Genomic DNA, 15469 nt, shown 5'->3' with positions numbered 1-15469 from the left:
TGGTAAACTATGGTATATCTATGAATAGACCAATATCATATATTCCATGAAATCTAGGATGTTTTAATAGATGCACTATTTACTCATAGGGAAAAAAAACTGCTGCCAATTCAACTATGATATGCCACTGATGGTAAGCTGAATCCCAATTTCAGAGATGCAAAAATGTACATGTAAACATTGACAAAATAGTTATATATGCTACTTTCAAACTATGAGATATCTTTTTCTTTTCTTTTTTATATTTTTGGTTTTGTTTAAGCAATGGGACTTGAAACCAGCAGCATTCTACCACCAAACTATATCCTCAGCCCTTTTTATTTTTCATTTTGAAACAGTCTCATGAAGTTGCTGAGAATGGCTCAAACCTACAATCCCCCTGTCTCAGCCTCCTAAGAACTGGGATTATAGGAGCATGCCACTGGACCCAGCTTATGAAATAGCTTTCAATGAAATCTAAGTTAACCAGAATGCCCAAGACCTTAAATATTCTAGGGAACTGAATTTCCAGTTATCCAAGAGTCTTGGTGCATCTTAATATTCATTGAAGCTACAAATGGCTGCACATGCCCATAATCCCAGGAACTAGGGAGGCTGAGGCGGCACGATCACAAGTTCAAGGCCAAGCCTGGACAAATTAGTGAGACCCTGCCTCAAAAAATAAATAATAATTATTATAATCTTTTAAACGTATTAGGAATAAAGAAGGAATGTCATTTTTTCTCTCCTCTCCTCTTTTGCAATCACCATACTGTAACTTCCTCGGAACAAAAATTATTTTCTTGAAGCAAGGCTGCCCATGGAGTTATCCCCCAGCCCAAACATAGGAGCCTGCCAGGAACACTTCTAGAAAAGATTTTTTTCCTGATTAAATGACAGAAGCAGATGTGACCACTGGTTTACAGTACTTCCTACCTTGTACAAAGACACAATGACTGGAATTACAGCAACCATCTTGTAACCCTGAAGAAAAGACCAAGAGGGATGTACTAACATGAGGCATGACATCATGGTGCCAAACCACTGATGCTCGCTACCACTGCTTCTGGACTTGTTAAGTGAGAACAAATTACTTGCCGAGAGGAATCAATTTCTATACAACACGGAGAGGAATAAAGCCTCTTGCCTTCCAAACTACCGGGTCAGACCATGTCATCAATTCATTATGACACAAGGCAGAGATGAACGAGGGCTAAAAGTGACCCCTGCAAAGTACCATAAAAGCCAGAAGAAAAAAAAGATTAATTCTGACAAGGTGGCCAGGGAAGGTTTCAGGGAATAGAGAGTGTGTGAATTGGTCCTTGGAGAAAGTGTGAGATTTTAATAAGATGGGTGAGGGAAATATCCTTCAGAATCAGAGAGTTAAAGGACTCTAGAGTCATGCAGCTCATTTTATAGGTGCACAAAGTTTGCTCCTCAGAAAGAACCCCAGTCTCCTGACCCTGAAATCAGTTTTTGTATTGGAGAAGGACAATACCTAACAATTCATGTATAAGCACAAGAATAGCCCTGAGTAAACACTAATCACACAATTGGCCAGTGTCGGAGGCCGGCATGGAAGCTCTCCTGGAACCTAGCTGCCTGGTATCTGACAGCAGGGTCCTGCGTTGGTGTCTTGCTGCGGCTGCCTTGGATGGCGGCAGTCGCGTATTAGTCATGCCTGGCAGGCTGGGGCTCTGCAGTTAGCAAAGACAAAGACACGGTCTTTTTATTTTATTTTATTATTTTTTTATTTTTTTTATTATTATTATTTTTTTTTTTTTTTTTGCAGGTCTGGGGATGGAACCCAGGGGCATTCAACCTCTGAGTTACTCCCTCTACTTTTTATTCTTTTTTTTTTTTTTTTTTTGGTGGTGGTGGTGGTACTGGGGTTCCTGGAATCCCTTAAGCCCTTCTGCTTCCGGGCTACACTCCCAGACCTATTTTTATACTTTTTATTTGGAAACAGGGTCTCTTAAGACAGCACAACTGGCTTCAAACCTGCACGATCCTCCTGTCTCCGCCTCCCAAGCACGGGGATTACAAGCATGCGCCACCACACCCGGCTATTCTTTTTTATTTAACAGGGTCTAACTAAGTTGCGGAGGGCCTCACTAAGTAGCTGGGGCTGTCGGTGAACAGGGATCCTCTGGTCTCAGCCTCCCAAATGCTGGGATTACAAGCGTGCACCACCATGTCCAGCTGAGAGGGTCTTACTAAAAGGGAGAACGTCTCTATCAGTGGCTGAGCCGATTGTCATCCACACATCAGAGAGGTCTAAGAACCTCTGAGGAACAATGAGGAGAGAGAGAGAGAGAGAGAGAGAGAGAGAGAGAGAGAGAGAGGGAGGGGGGAGGGAGGGAGAGAGAGAGAGAGAGAGAGAGAGAGAGAGAGAGAGAGAGAGAGAGATCTTTCAAGCATGAGCTACGGAAGGTGGTAAAGGATTCCTGGCAAGAGGAAGAGAGGGGCATGGAGAGGGAGGCATAGGTGAGGAGGAAGACAGTGAAAGAAAGGAAAGGAATTGGGGGAAGGGCAAGAGAGGAATGGAGGAAGAGGGGAAGAAGAGAGGACCAGCTCCTCCGCTCCTGTGTGGCTCTTACCCCACCTGCACTGGAGCCACAGGTCACCGCTGGTGAGCGGACTCCTCTGCACTCCAGGGGCTCACCACTGGCCCCTCGGGGCTGCTGCAAAGCCAGGCCCTCAGTGTTATGGCATCATCTGGATCCACAGGGCAAAAAGGCCCAGAGGCTTGTGGTAGCTGCTCCCTGCCCACCACACGGACTCCCCAGTTGCAGCAACCCCAGCCAGGTTGCTGAGAGGACGAAGGAGACTGGGTCTAGAGTCTGATGACTCCTCCTACATCTCCCCAGGCCTCCTAAAGAGCCACTCCAGCCCACCCAGCCCACCTCCTCCAGGACTCAGGGACAGGCACCAGGCACAGAAAAGAGAGGTGCTGGGCAGGCTGGGCAGGCCGAAGATGGACGGTTAGAGAAAGGGTGGTGAAAGAGGGGGCCTCAAGGCAGTTTAAGAGCAGAGGAGCCCAAGCCTGAGGCAGAACTCAGGTCCCAGCAGCTCAGAGCCGATTCAGATCTTCCCAAGGGAGCCAGGCCAGGTGTCAATGGGTGTGTGGTTCCAGGTGCGGCCAAGGAGGGTGCTTCCAAGTGAAGCACCTCTGGGATCACTCTGAGGCTCCGAGGGAGGGGGACTGCATCCGAGTGTGCGTACGACAGTCAGCCTTCTTACCTTAGGTCTGCCTCCAAGGAGCCGGCCTCCATGAAGCCAGCCAACTACAGAGGGAAAATACTCAGAAAAAACATATCTGTGGTAAACATGTACAAAATGCTCCCTCTTTCTTTTCTTCCTTCCTTCGTCTTTCTTTCTGTGCTGGGGATTAAACCCAGGGCCTTATATATGCGAGGCAAGTGCTCTAACACTCTGCCACACTCCCAGTTCTGTTTTGTTTTTTCCTCTTGTCATCATTCCCTAAACAATACAGTATAACAACTAATTACTTAACATCTATAGCAATTAGGTATTCTAAGTAATCTAGAGGTGACTTAAAGTACATTGAAGGATAATCCTGGTGTGCTGGCACACACTCGTAATCCCAGAACTTGGGAGGCTGAAACAGGAGGATCGCAGGTTCGTGGTCAGACTTAACTACTTAGTGAGGCCCTCTGCAACGTAGTGAGACCCTGTTTTAAAATAAAAAAACAAAAGGGGCTGGGGATGTAACTCAGAGGTAGAATGCCTCTGGGTTCAATCCCCAGCACTGCTAATCATCATCATCATCATCATCATCATCATCATCATCATAATAACAACAACAACAACAATAAATAAGATACACTGAAGGATATGTGTAAGCTCTATGCAAATTATACCATTTTACATAAGTACCTAGGCACCTCCAGATTTTAGTTTCTGTGAAAGGTCCCACCATGCCCCACAGACACCAAGAGACAACTAGACTTTATTCTAACCCATCTGCCCCCATCCTCACAGGCACTAAACCCTAAGAAGACACCGGCCTAGGGCCTAAGGCCTGACAGCTTTAGGGCCTGTCAACACAGTGGCCTGGTCTCTTGATGGCTCCTCACACCCACAGAAGAAAGTCCAAAGTAGCCTTGGTTTCTAATGCTAGCCCCACCCAGCCTCCATCTGCTCCTCTAAAGAAACCCCAGCCACAGAGGAGCCCCCGCCATACCTCCTCCCACACGGCCCCACACGCTCTTCTGCCTCCAGGCCGTCCCCCTTGCCAGCATCTTGATGGTCCCCAGTCCCAGGTCGGATCCTACCTGGATCCTCCTGGCAACATGTCAAAACTTCTTCGTTCTCTGTCTCAGTCCAACATTCACTGCTTAAGAGCTGAACTGAGTGCCAGCTCAAGCTCACTATTCTCATACTCAGTCTAACATTCTTTGGGGACCAAATATACACCTGATAAAACTACAAATGGATCTTTCCAACTAGACCGCAGAGCCTAGGCAGGCAGGACGCCCGCATTTTATACTTCTGCCATCTGGTCTACCTAGCAGTGAAGCAGTGCTCACTCACTAAGAGACGCAAATGACCAACATGTGTTGTAACGGGATTTGCCATAGAGCAGTCCCCACCAATCTGCAGAACTTCCACTTCACGACCCCCAGTGGATGCCTGTAGTTACACATTATACCGACCCCCTATGCGATGGTTTGGATCTGAAATGTCCCCCCAAAGGCCCATGTGTTAAAGGCTTGTCCCCAACCTGGCACTACTGGGAGATGGTGGAAACCTTTAAGAGGGTGGAAGGTCTTAAGTCACTGGGGGTGTAACCCCAGAGGGCGCTGTGGGACCTGGACACTTCCTCTCTCTTTTGCTTCCCAGCCACTGCCCAAGTGCTGTGTGCATGTATGTCACTATTACTACTTATTCATTATGATGTGAGACTATAATGCACCAATAAAAGTATTTTTAAAAAGCCAAAAATAGAGCCAGGCATGGTGGCGCACGGTTGTAATCCCCGCGCTTGGAGGCGGAAACAGGAGGATCGTGCAGGTTCGAAACCAGCTTCGCTGGCTTAAGAGACCCTGTTTCCAAATAAAAATATAAAAAATAGGTGTCTGAGAGTGTAGCCCAGTGGTAGAAGAGTTTCCAGGAACCCCAGTACACCAAAAAAAAAAAAAAAAAAAAAATAAAGAAAGTTAACACACCCTATATACTGGATACTATGGGTTTTTTTCCAAAGCATGTACCTATGATAAAGCTTAACTTATAAATTAAGCATAGTAAGAGATTAATAATAACTGCTAAAAATAATAGTTATTGCAATAGACTACAATAAATATTATGTGAATGTTGTTACTCCCCCCCAAAAAAAAAAAATCTTATTATACCACTGACTGCCATTGGCCTCAAGTAATTGAAACAGTGAAAAGCAAAGCCGTGGATAAGGGGGACAACTGCACACAGACTGCCACTTCTCCTAGGCCTCGAAAGCCATTGGCAGAGGCACCATGGTTATGAGAAGGGGGAGGGGAGAATGAGGAAAGAAAAACGAAAGAAACAGAGTTCCACTCAAACCCCATGGAAGACAGAAGGGTCACAACTTAGCCCAAAGACTCCAAGAAAAATAGGATGAGAAAGACCCCCTCGTACCCATTTGAGGATTGACTTCAAGTAGCAGTGGCCACAAGGTGCGACCTAGTATCACTACCTGCCCATGCATTCACTCAGGAAACGTCTGCTGAGCACCTGCTTGCAGCCAAGGCAGCTCCAGGCAGGCAGGATCCATCAGGGGCGAGCTCGCGGGTCTCTGTCTTTAGGGTTGGTGGCTGCTGCAGGTCGAGCCCTCTGCACTTTGCATCTCGGTTCATCCTGATATTCCACGACCCCATTTTACAGTTGAAAAGTGAAGTGACTCGCCCAGAGTCTCAGCATTAAGAAGTGTCAGAACTGAGAATCAAACCTGGCCTGTCTTCACGACCACGTCAACAACCTTTCTTCTGATGTGTCCTTAGAGACTCGCGTGTCGTCTAATCTCGGGCTGTCCCTTCGTTTGAGTCAGACCTCAATGTGACCACATCCCTCCTTCCCTCTTGCCACTCTTAGCTCTCATTTACTGAGCCATCTTCTCATCCACAAAGGACATTCCCGATTTGGCAACAAGCAAAGGTCAGGGGGTTGGATTTCTTCAGCAAGAATGACACAGGCCACCTCTCCCGCTACCTCTGTTATGGCAAGGTGCCTGTCACAGAGACTGGCCCACATAGATGTGCCAGGAGGAAGAGGGCTGCCCAAGAATGAGACTCCCCATGGCCTCAGGAGGGGCCAGCTACAACCAGATGTTAAGTTGTTGATAAAGGAGTACTTCTCCCTCCAGCACCCAGGCTCTGCCAGAGAGAGATTTCCAGAACCCTGCTCCTGTCTGTCATGAAGCCCTGCAAGCACTTGAGAGATCTGCCTGTCCTGGTTTCCTCTGACATCCACTGCAGTGGTCGACTACATATATGAATATCCCATCTCCCCTCTTACCTCCTTCCCACAGGAAATGCTGGCACCTTGCAGCATTTGTGGTCCACACGGCATAGCAGAAAAGGGATGCTTTCAAAACACCCTCTTTCTCGCTCTGCCTCCACCTTGGAGGCCTGTGAGAGAAAACTTCCCCTCTGCCCACACTGGATCCACTCTCCTTCCTTGCCTAGGGAGTTGGGCTTAGGAGGCAGGTTGGATGGGCTACACTTGGGTTATTTGGAACATTTTGACTTGCGACTTCAGTTTCATGTGCCTATGTGGCTTGAGGGCAGGACTGGGATAGGTAATTTTGACTTCTCTCCATTTCCACAAAGATTTTCAATTTCTCCAAGCCAACCCTGCTTCTATTCAATATCCTTCTGAAATCTAAATTTGGAACCTAACTTGAATTGACTGCATTTCCTCTTAAAACAGTGCTACCCTGGGCTTACTGGGCCAGAGCTCTGACATGCAGCCTTCCTATTCACTGTACAGAGGACTCGGAGGTCGGATTAAGTCGCCAGCCAGGGTTGGAAGCTTCCAGGGGGACAGGGAGGCTCCACACCCCTCTGCCTCTCTCCCCTTCATGGAAAGGGTGCTAGGCTGGGATAAAGTGTCGTGGTATTTGAAATCATGGTATCAGGAATCCTGGTTCTGCCCACTGCTTGCTGTGCCACCCTGGCAAAATCACACAGTATCTCTGTTTCTTGCTTTTCTCATCTCTAAAATGAGAGAAATAAATAACTTCCTTGGAAGACAACAGAAAAAGTGATAAAAAGCCAAAATTCATACAGAGTTGCCGAGGGAATTCCAACATCAACAAAACAATTATGTCTCTGGTATAGTATCACCAAGTATCTGGTATAGTATCTGGTATAGTACCTAATGCTGGTATAGTATCACCAAGCCACCATTAAAATATATATATATATATATATATATATTTTAACAGAGTTTTCCTTTCTTCTATATATTTATTTTTCCAAATTTCTCTAATAACTATGAATTGATTATATGCTACAAAAATATTAAACCATATTCATGTCATAAAAATCACACATTCAAAGAAAATGTACTAATAACCTAGTGCTTAACCTAGATGACTGCTTCATTTCCAAGCTCCTTGAAGAATCTACTTCTTTTCAATTAGGTAAGTGAAGACTCGACCAGCCTCAAGATGGTTCAGGCAAGATGGCGGAGGCAAGATGGAGGAGCCAAAACAGTACAGGCAAGATGGCAGGAGCAAAATGGCACCCTCCTCATCCTGTCTGTCCAGCTAAGTCCTTTTAGCCTCCTCTCCTCACTACATCACCCAAACCAACCTACCCTTTACAATCTTGAGGATATTTCCTCTGTGGCTATCATTTGCCTCCTAAAAATAGCTTCAATCCAATTAATCAACCAATAAACCTTAAGTGCCCACATTATGTGCAAAGTGCTGCAGTAGAGGCTGAGGGATAGAGAAGGGATTTAAAGATTTAAAATAAGCCAGGTGTGGTGGTGCACGCTTGTAATCCCAGCATTTGGGAGGCTGAGACAGGAAGATCATGGTTCAAGGACAGCCTCAGCTACTTAGTGAGGCCCTCTGCAACTCAGTGAGACCTTGTTTCAAAATAAAGAATAAAAATAGGGCTGGAGGTGTAGTTTGGAGGTAGAAGACCCCTGGGTTCCATCCCCAGAACTGCAAAAAATAAAAACTAAAAATAAAGGTCTAAAATATGACCAGGTGTGATAGCACATGCCTATAATCCAAGTACTTTGGAGGCTGAGACAGAAGGATCACAGGTTTGTGATCAGCCTCAGCAACTTAGGCCCTCTATAAAGTACTGAGACCCTGTTTCAAACTAAAGAATAAAACAAGGCTGGGGGCATAAGTCAGAGGTAGAATACCCTTGGGTTCAATCCTCAGTGCCACACACACACAAAAAAAAAAAAATTCCAGCCCTTAAAAAAATCTACAGTCCAATTCTGGACTCACAAGATAAAACCACAGAGGCACAAGTGTTCAGGCCGTGGCTGCATAGGGCCACTGACCACAAAGCCTCAGGAAACTCAGAGCAGCAAGGGTTGAACTGGCGTGGCCGTCCACAGCCTTCCGGCCACGGAGGTGACCTGTGCCAAGCTCAAAAGATGGATGCAATGGAGAATGGAGTGGAGAGAGCAGAGAAAACCAGGAAACCCTCAAGACTGGAAAGGCTGGGCTGAGTCACGTGATGAGTGGCGGGCGCTCGAAGGTCTCTGCTGGGAAGACTGAGAACGAGGAGGCTGTCTTCCCTGTGCCCTCTCGGCCCTGCTGTCCTGCATTCTCAGGGACTAGGCTGAAATGTGAAGGCTAACAATCCTGAGGCCAGGCAGGGACTTCCACAAGTAGAGGAGTCTGACTGGGGGAGGCAGAGGCATGGGGTATGAGTGAGATATAAGAGATACAGGGTATAGGAGATGCCCAAGGGAGCTGGCTAGACCAGCCTTGACTACCAGCCTCCATGCTGGGCATGATCCTAGGACACAGGAAGACCCTGGAAGGTGTGGGCCCTCTGGAAGTGGCTGCTTTCCACAATGTGCCCAGGGCAATGGAGGACACCAGAGGACAGGCACATGGTTAAAGTACAGTGCCACAGTGGTCCAGGTGTACAGAAAAAGGGCCCGCGGTGGGGATAGGGGAGGAACTAGTGGGGAAAAATGGAAGAGCAGCTTCTAGAGGGGAGAAATGTCATTCAAGCCCATCTGCTATCCTCTATACCAGTATCGCCACTTTCTCCTGAAAGTGTCCTTTACAGCATATACCAAAAAAAAAAAAAAAAAAAAATATATATATATATATATATATATATATATATATATATGTAAATAGCAACCTATACTTGGTTCTCAAAGGCAGGATTCAGGATTTTGGCAGCAAGTCTTAGCAGAGAAATCAGTTCTCAGGATATCAGGGCTACCAAGGCTCTCAGTGGGCCCACCCAGGCACTCATTAAAACCTATTTCATCAGAAGGTACCAGTGATGGCTGGGCTCAATGGCCAGGGACAGGTAAAGCCCTCCATGAATCCTTCCTGCTGGAATTTCCTAAGAGTCCAGAGGACAAGTTTAAGAAACCCAAACAAGCCAGTACATCCCCCCCCCCAAAAAAAAAGAAGAAGAAAGGAAGAAAGAAAGGAGAAACTCAATGCCAGGTGTGGCGGCACATACCTGTAATCCCAGTACTTGAGAGGCTGAGACAGGAGGATTACAGTTTTGAGGCCAGCTTCAGCAACTTAACAAGACCCTGTTTCAAAATAAAATAGGGCTGGATCCTAGCTGAGAAGTAGAATTCTTCCTCTTGTTTCAACCTCTAGTACCAAAAGAAAAAAAAAATGAAACTTGAGCAACAAGAAAGGAAGGAAGAAAGAAAAGAAACCCCAAGAAACTTGTAAAATTTTTTTAAATGCCAGCTCTACTCTGTCCAAAAGGAACCGACCCCAAGTCCCTGCTGTACACCCCATGTTGGGCTCTAAGGAATGAGGAATCATGAGGTCAGGGTTTCCGTCTCCTCCTTCAGCAGCAAAGGATGGAGACAAGTGCTGAGCAGGAGGTCTTGTGAAGTGCAGGTATCATGTCTCCAGGTACCAGGAGGGGCACCCTCTCCTCCCTCACCTAGCCCCCTGCTGCAGAGGCATCCCAACAGGCCTAGCTCATCAACACAGGGCACATGGGTAACCCAGACAAGCACAAGCAAAGGACTGAGTGCCCAGGGTGGGGTGGAAGGAGGGACAACTAGTCCCTCATTACACAACTAGTCCCTGCTCTTCTCCTCCAGGTTGCATGTCACTACAAATTACAGTCAGCGGCCAGGATGATAACATCTGCCAAGTCCCAGCTGGAACTCCAAGCTCGCCCAAGAAAAGCTCTCAACTGGGCCTTCTTGCCAGCTCCTGCTCAGAGGCTGCAAGTCAAGAAAACTCAGCCTTGACACCCCACAGCTCCCGACTCAGACACTCTGGGAATCGTTTACATGGCAGAAGGGCACAGGGATAGAAGCCAGACCCCAAGTCTATAAGAAACAAGCCTCCAATTCTCAGAAGTCCCCCAACCAGCTGGCTTTAGAATCAGAATGAATTTTCTGCCAGGGTTCTGCCTGATATAGGCAGCAAAGTGTTCGGCAGTGGGTCACGGTCCTGGCCACAAGTTTTGTAAGATAGGAATTCTCAGGCCCTGAATCTGAGACCCTGGGATATGGAACCCAAAAATCTGGGTCTGAACACGTATCTTAAGAAATCTGTCTTAAGCAGGCTAAAAATCAAGGGAGGCCGAGAGTGGTAGTGCAGGCTTGTAATTCCAGTATTCTAGAGGCTGAGACAGAAGGATCACGGTTTGTGGTCAGCCTCAGCTACTTGGTGAGGTCCTTTGAAAACTCAGTGAGACTCTGTTTCAAAATAAAGAATAAAAAATAGGGTTAGGGGTGTAACTTGGAGGTAGAATGCCCCTCGGTTCCATCCCTAGCACTGAAAAAAAAAAAAAAAAAAAAGATCAAGGCAGGGTGGTACTGCAGCTCAGAATCCTCCATCCTGCAGCCAAGTGGTCCAGGATGAATCCCCAGCCCTGATACCCTCAAGTCACTGAGGGGCAGGTAGGAGCACCTATCTCATAGGGCTTATTGCAAAGACTAGATGGATTCATGCATGTCTGTTACACTTGGAAAACACAATACCAAATGTTGTTCTTCCTCCTGGGGGTTGTGGCTATGTTATGCTGAATGTTCCTAATGGAAACTCGAATGGCCTGTATCCCAAATGCAGTCTGAGAGTGAGGGGACACTGAGCATCCTTTGGATGCTATGGAGATATCAATGCCAGGTATCTGGGCAGAATAACAAGGCCCACTCCCATAAACTCCTAATTCCTGCAGAAATGAACTATGGAGTTTTTGTTTCATTCGGTTTATTTTGTTTTCAAACCCTTAAAAAGGGGGTTTTCGCATGACCTTGGTGGCAGCCTGGCCACGCTCCTCGCAGACACAGGGGCAGGACAGCAGTGTCACACCGCAGATGAAGTTCAAGGCATCCTCGAGGTACTTACTGAGTAACGCTGAGAAGGCCAGGATGTCCTCTGACATGTGCAGGGATCTGACCACCCACCCCCATGAATTACCTAGAAGAGACCATCGCCATCAGAGAGCAGGAAGGGAACAGTCTGGCATCATCCTGCCCCCTGCCCCCTTCTCCCTGCCCCGAGGCTGGACCCTCACTCTCACCACAGTGAAGACAGTTAAGCTTGGTCCCCAGCTACAAGCAGGATGTGGCTGTATTTCCAGCTCTCTATATTTCTTTCTCTTAAAAAAAAAAATTCCAATACATCTTATAATTAGGAAGAGACCATAGATAGAAGTTTGTGCCTAGTGGCCAAGAATCCATAGTCTACCAAGACACAGGGTTCTGACTCAAAACTCCACTACTTCCTAGCAGCAGGACACAGGGCAAATGAGCAAAGGAACCATCCCCCCCCCCCAGCTTTTCTCATTTCCCATATGGGGATGGGGTGGAACCTCCTTGGATGTGAACATACTATGAGCTAATGCACTTGTAATATCTTTGCACAATATCTGGCAGGCAGCAAGAATTCCATCAGGGTTTTTTTTTTTATTATCATTATCTTTATGATTATCTGCAGTTCTGGAACCACCATGTAGAGAACATGAGAGACGCTCAGGAAGGGAAGAGGCAGCCTCTACCTTCATCCCGTACCTGCCTGGGAGCTGCCTGTATTCCAGTAGGCAAAACTCCTGTTGGGGACAGCAAGTGTCTGTGAGCATCAGTCCCAGAGAGCAAGGGCAACCAGGGCAGATGAGAGAGTCTCTATCTTCTCCTAAAGGATGGAGAACACTTTCGAGGGGCAGATTTCAACAACTGTACCCCCTGGGTGCCACACCTGGCTACATTCTGTGGACACCTCTCTCCCAGAACTTCAATCAGCCCTCTGCACCTGGAGTAGGAAAGGGACTTTTATTTTATTATATTATTTATTTATTTTTTTTTTTTTTTTGCAGTACTGGGGATAGAACCCCAGGGGCATTCTACCTCTGAGCTCCACCCCCAATCCTAATTTTTTTTTTAATATTCTTTATTTTGAAACAGGGTCTCGCTGAGTTGCAAAGAGCCTCACTAAGTAGCTGAGACTGGCCCGCGAACCTGGATCCTCCCGTGTCAGCCTCCCACATGCTGGGATGACAAGCCTGCGCCACCATGCCCGCCCGGCTGGGAGGTGCTTTTAGTAGCAGCCTCCGCCAAGGCAGCGGGAAGGGAAGGGTCTTCATGATTTGCTGTGCTGCCTGCCTCCTAGAGAAACGCATTCATCCCATTTACCCTGAAAGCACATCAGCTCCACAACCTGGGGGGCTTTGCAGGCATTTACACTGCCAGCCTACCCCCTCCCGGGCTGCTCCCCAGTAAACGCTGCGCTTTAAGGGCTGTTTCCTCCCTAGACATCAGCTCACGCTGTTCTACGGGTTCCTGCGCTCTGGCTGGGTCACCAAGGAATGATTTCCTGCCTGGCACGTGGGGATTGGGCGCCAACTGTACTGACGTGGTTCCAGGACAAAACCAAACTTACAGCTGGGGCCCGAAAAAAAAAAAGCAGGTAGTTGTTCCTTCGGGCAGCCCCAGCCGCCTGCACGGGGCACGGGGCACGGAAGGTAAGAAGAAGGTAAGGCGCGCAGGAGCCAGGAGGTGCCGGCTCCCGGCACAGCGCGCAGAGCCCGGGCTCCCCCGCGTCCCGCGCGCGTCCTTACCATTCAGCTGCCGGTAGACGATGTCCTCCAGCAGCGAGAGGCGCTTCAGGACCGCATCCTGGATGGGGCTGGCGCTGTGCGCGCTGAGGTTGGCCGCCTCGGCGCGCGGCCGGATCTCGTGGAAGGCGTCTCCGCTACGCACCGCGATGGGCCGGCACTTGGCCAGGAAGAGCACGAAGCCGGCCACCGCAATCAAGTTCAACACCAGCAGCACTTTGACTCTTCTCAGAGAAGCCATCAAACAAACCCGGCCGGCCCTCGCCCCGGACCCGCGCCCCCTCGGGTTCCGGCGAGGCGCGGGGCAGCCAGGGACCGTGCGAGCCACACACACCTGGGCGAGGGTCCCAGCCGCCGCTGGCCCCCGGGCCGCGTGGAGGACGGGGCGGCCGGAGAGCGCGCGCCCGCTCACGCGCAAGCCTCCGGGCTGCAGAAGTGGCCCCGAACCGCTGGCTCAGTCCACAGCGCCCAGCCCCTTGCAGGCGTCACGGCGAAAGGCCGGGGGCCGGGTGTCTCCTCTGCACCTGCAAGGGACTCGCCTCTGGACCCGGGATGGCGTCAGCCGCGGACCCCGGGCCCACGGGGCCAGCCGGGAACGCGGCGGGAGCAGCGCGCGGGTGCCGGGCTCGGGGCTCGCCGTGCGCCCGCGGAGAGCGCGCCCTCCCGGAGCCGCCGGGCCACCAGCCTCGCCCGCAGGCGGCCGTCGCGGCGCACGAGCCGCGCTCTTCAGCCCAGGACGCGCTCCTCCTCCCGGCGGGAGCCTTTGTTCCGCTCACCGGCCCGCTCCATCACGCGGGGCAGAGCCAGCGCCGGCACCGGGCGCCCGCATCCTGGCGGCTCCGCAGTCACGCTCAAGTCGCAGCGACTCTGAAAGTGGGGGGCAGCCCTCGGGGGCGGGGGCCGCGCGCGTCGTCCTCTCCGCCCCTGGCGCCGGGGTCCTCCCCACCGGGCCGGCAAACTCACCAGCGCGCACGGCGCCGCCGGTTCCCGGACGCGTTCCGAGTCCCCGCGCCAGCCGGGCGGCGAGCCTCCGGGGCCTGCGGGGCACCCCGGCCTGGCTGGGAGCTGGCGCGTCGCGAGGCTGGGCAGGAGGAGGAGGAGGAGGACCTCAAAAGTCACAGCAGGACTCTATCCCTCCTCCCCAAGCGTGGCGGGGAGGGACGCGCGCCGGCGCACCCACCGCGGGGTCCCGCGCCCCGGGACCCGGCGCCCAGCCTCCCAGTGGGCGAACGCGCGGACCCCGCCGCTGCGGCACCGGGAGCCACACAGCCCGGGGCCCGGAGCCCGGAGGGCGCGCAGGTGGCGACGGAGGGCGGGGCGCGGCCTGAGGGGAGCGGCCGCGGCGCCCGCCGGCTCCTCCTCCGCCGCCCGGGCCACCCTCCCGCCGCGAGCCCGCCGGCCCCGCCGGCCCCGCCGCCCGCAGGCTGCCCGGAGCCCCGCTCCCCGGCCGGCCGGCTCGTGCGCGCGCAGCCGGAAAGGGTGGGGGCCGCGAGGTGGGCGCCGCGCGGGCTGGGGGCGTCAAGCCATGCCCGCCGCGGCCGAGGGACCCCTTGGTGTTCAGCACTCCGCGCGCGGGCGGGTTTGTTCCATCCCGCTCGGCGATGAAGACATCCCTTTCTGTGAGCTCGCAGCTCCGCTTTGCGTGGCCGGGCATGGCTGGAAGGAAAATCTGGCCTGGAGACGCGGATTCCGTCACTTTCTCGCAGCCAGGCCCCGGTGGTTAGCGGACCCGGGAGGTTCTCCCCGCGGGAGAAATCCGACACTCCGAGTCACCGTCCCCGTGTCCGCGCTCAGCTCAGTGGGGATTGTATCATAGGAAGCGTGTTTGCTTGGCTCCCGAGAGCCCCAAGACCTCTTCCTCTTCCCCAAACCCAGGTGCTCCGAATACCGAAATCCCGAACCCCCGCGTTGAACCTTTGAATGCCTTGGGCCTAAGAAAACAACAGGCTGCCAACTAATAAAAATTAGACAGTAATGCCAAATGAAGCTGGTTCCCACCGCATCCACCAGCTCCATCTCATCGCAGCCCCCGCCCACTCCGTTCTGGCGTGGGAGGGGGCTTGTGTTTGGTTTGGGTTTGGTTTGTTATTTTAAGGATTGATTTGTAACATAGAAAAGTACATAAAAAATGTAAGTGTTTTTATTCCATTTCCTTGGAACTGTTCAATAAATTCCTCAGGGTGTTTGCTTTGTACAAACTACAAGAAAGTGGATACAAAATAGTTAAATGAAAAGCCTCA

General features: G+C 50.7%; 1 protein-coding gene across 1 annotated transcript in view; it reads right to left on the bottom strand.

The window, feature by feature from the left end:
- GALNT17 (polypeptide N-acetylgalactosaminyltransferase 17) overlaps positions 1–13470 on the bottom strand; it is a gene marked incomplete at both ends in the record, with an annotated part of 480311 nt that extends 466841 nt beyond the window's left edge. Inside the window, one exon of the mRNA XM_080703050.1 lies at positions 13233–13470. Within this exon, the coding sequence (XP_080559176.1) occupies positions 13233–13470 (238 nt within the window). The remainder of the gene's footprint in view (positions 1–13232) is intronic.
- Between the last annotated feature and the right edge of the window lie 1999 nt (positions 13471–15469).

The sequence above is a fragment of the Muscardinus avellanarius genome (assembly GCF_963383645.1).
Source record: "Muscardinus avellanarius genome assembly, chromosome: 10".
In the NCBI taxonomy this organism is placed as follows: domain Eukaryota; kingdom Metazoa; phylum Chordata; class Mammalia; order Rodentia; family Gliridae; genus Muscardinus; species Muscardinus avellanarius.
Note: the sequence above shows the minus strand (reverse complement) of the source record. Positions and strands in the feature narration are given on the sequence as shown.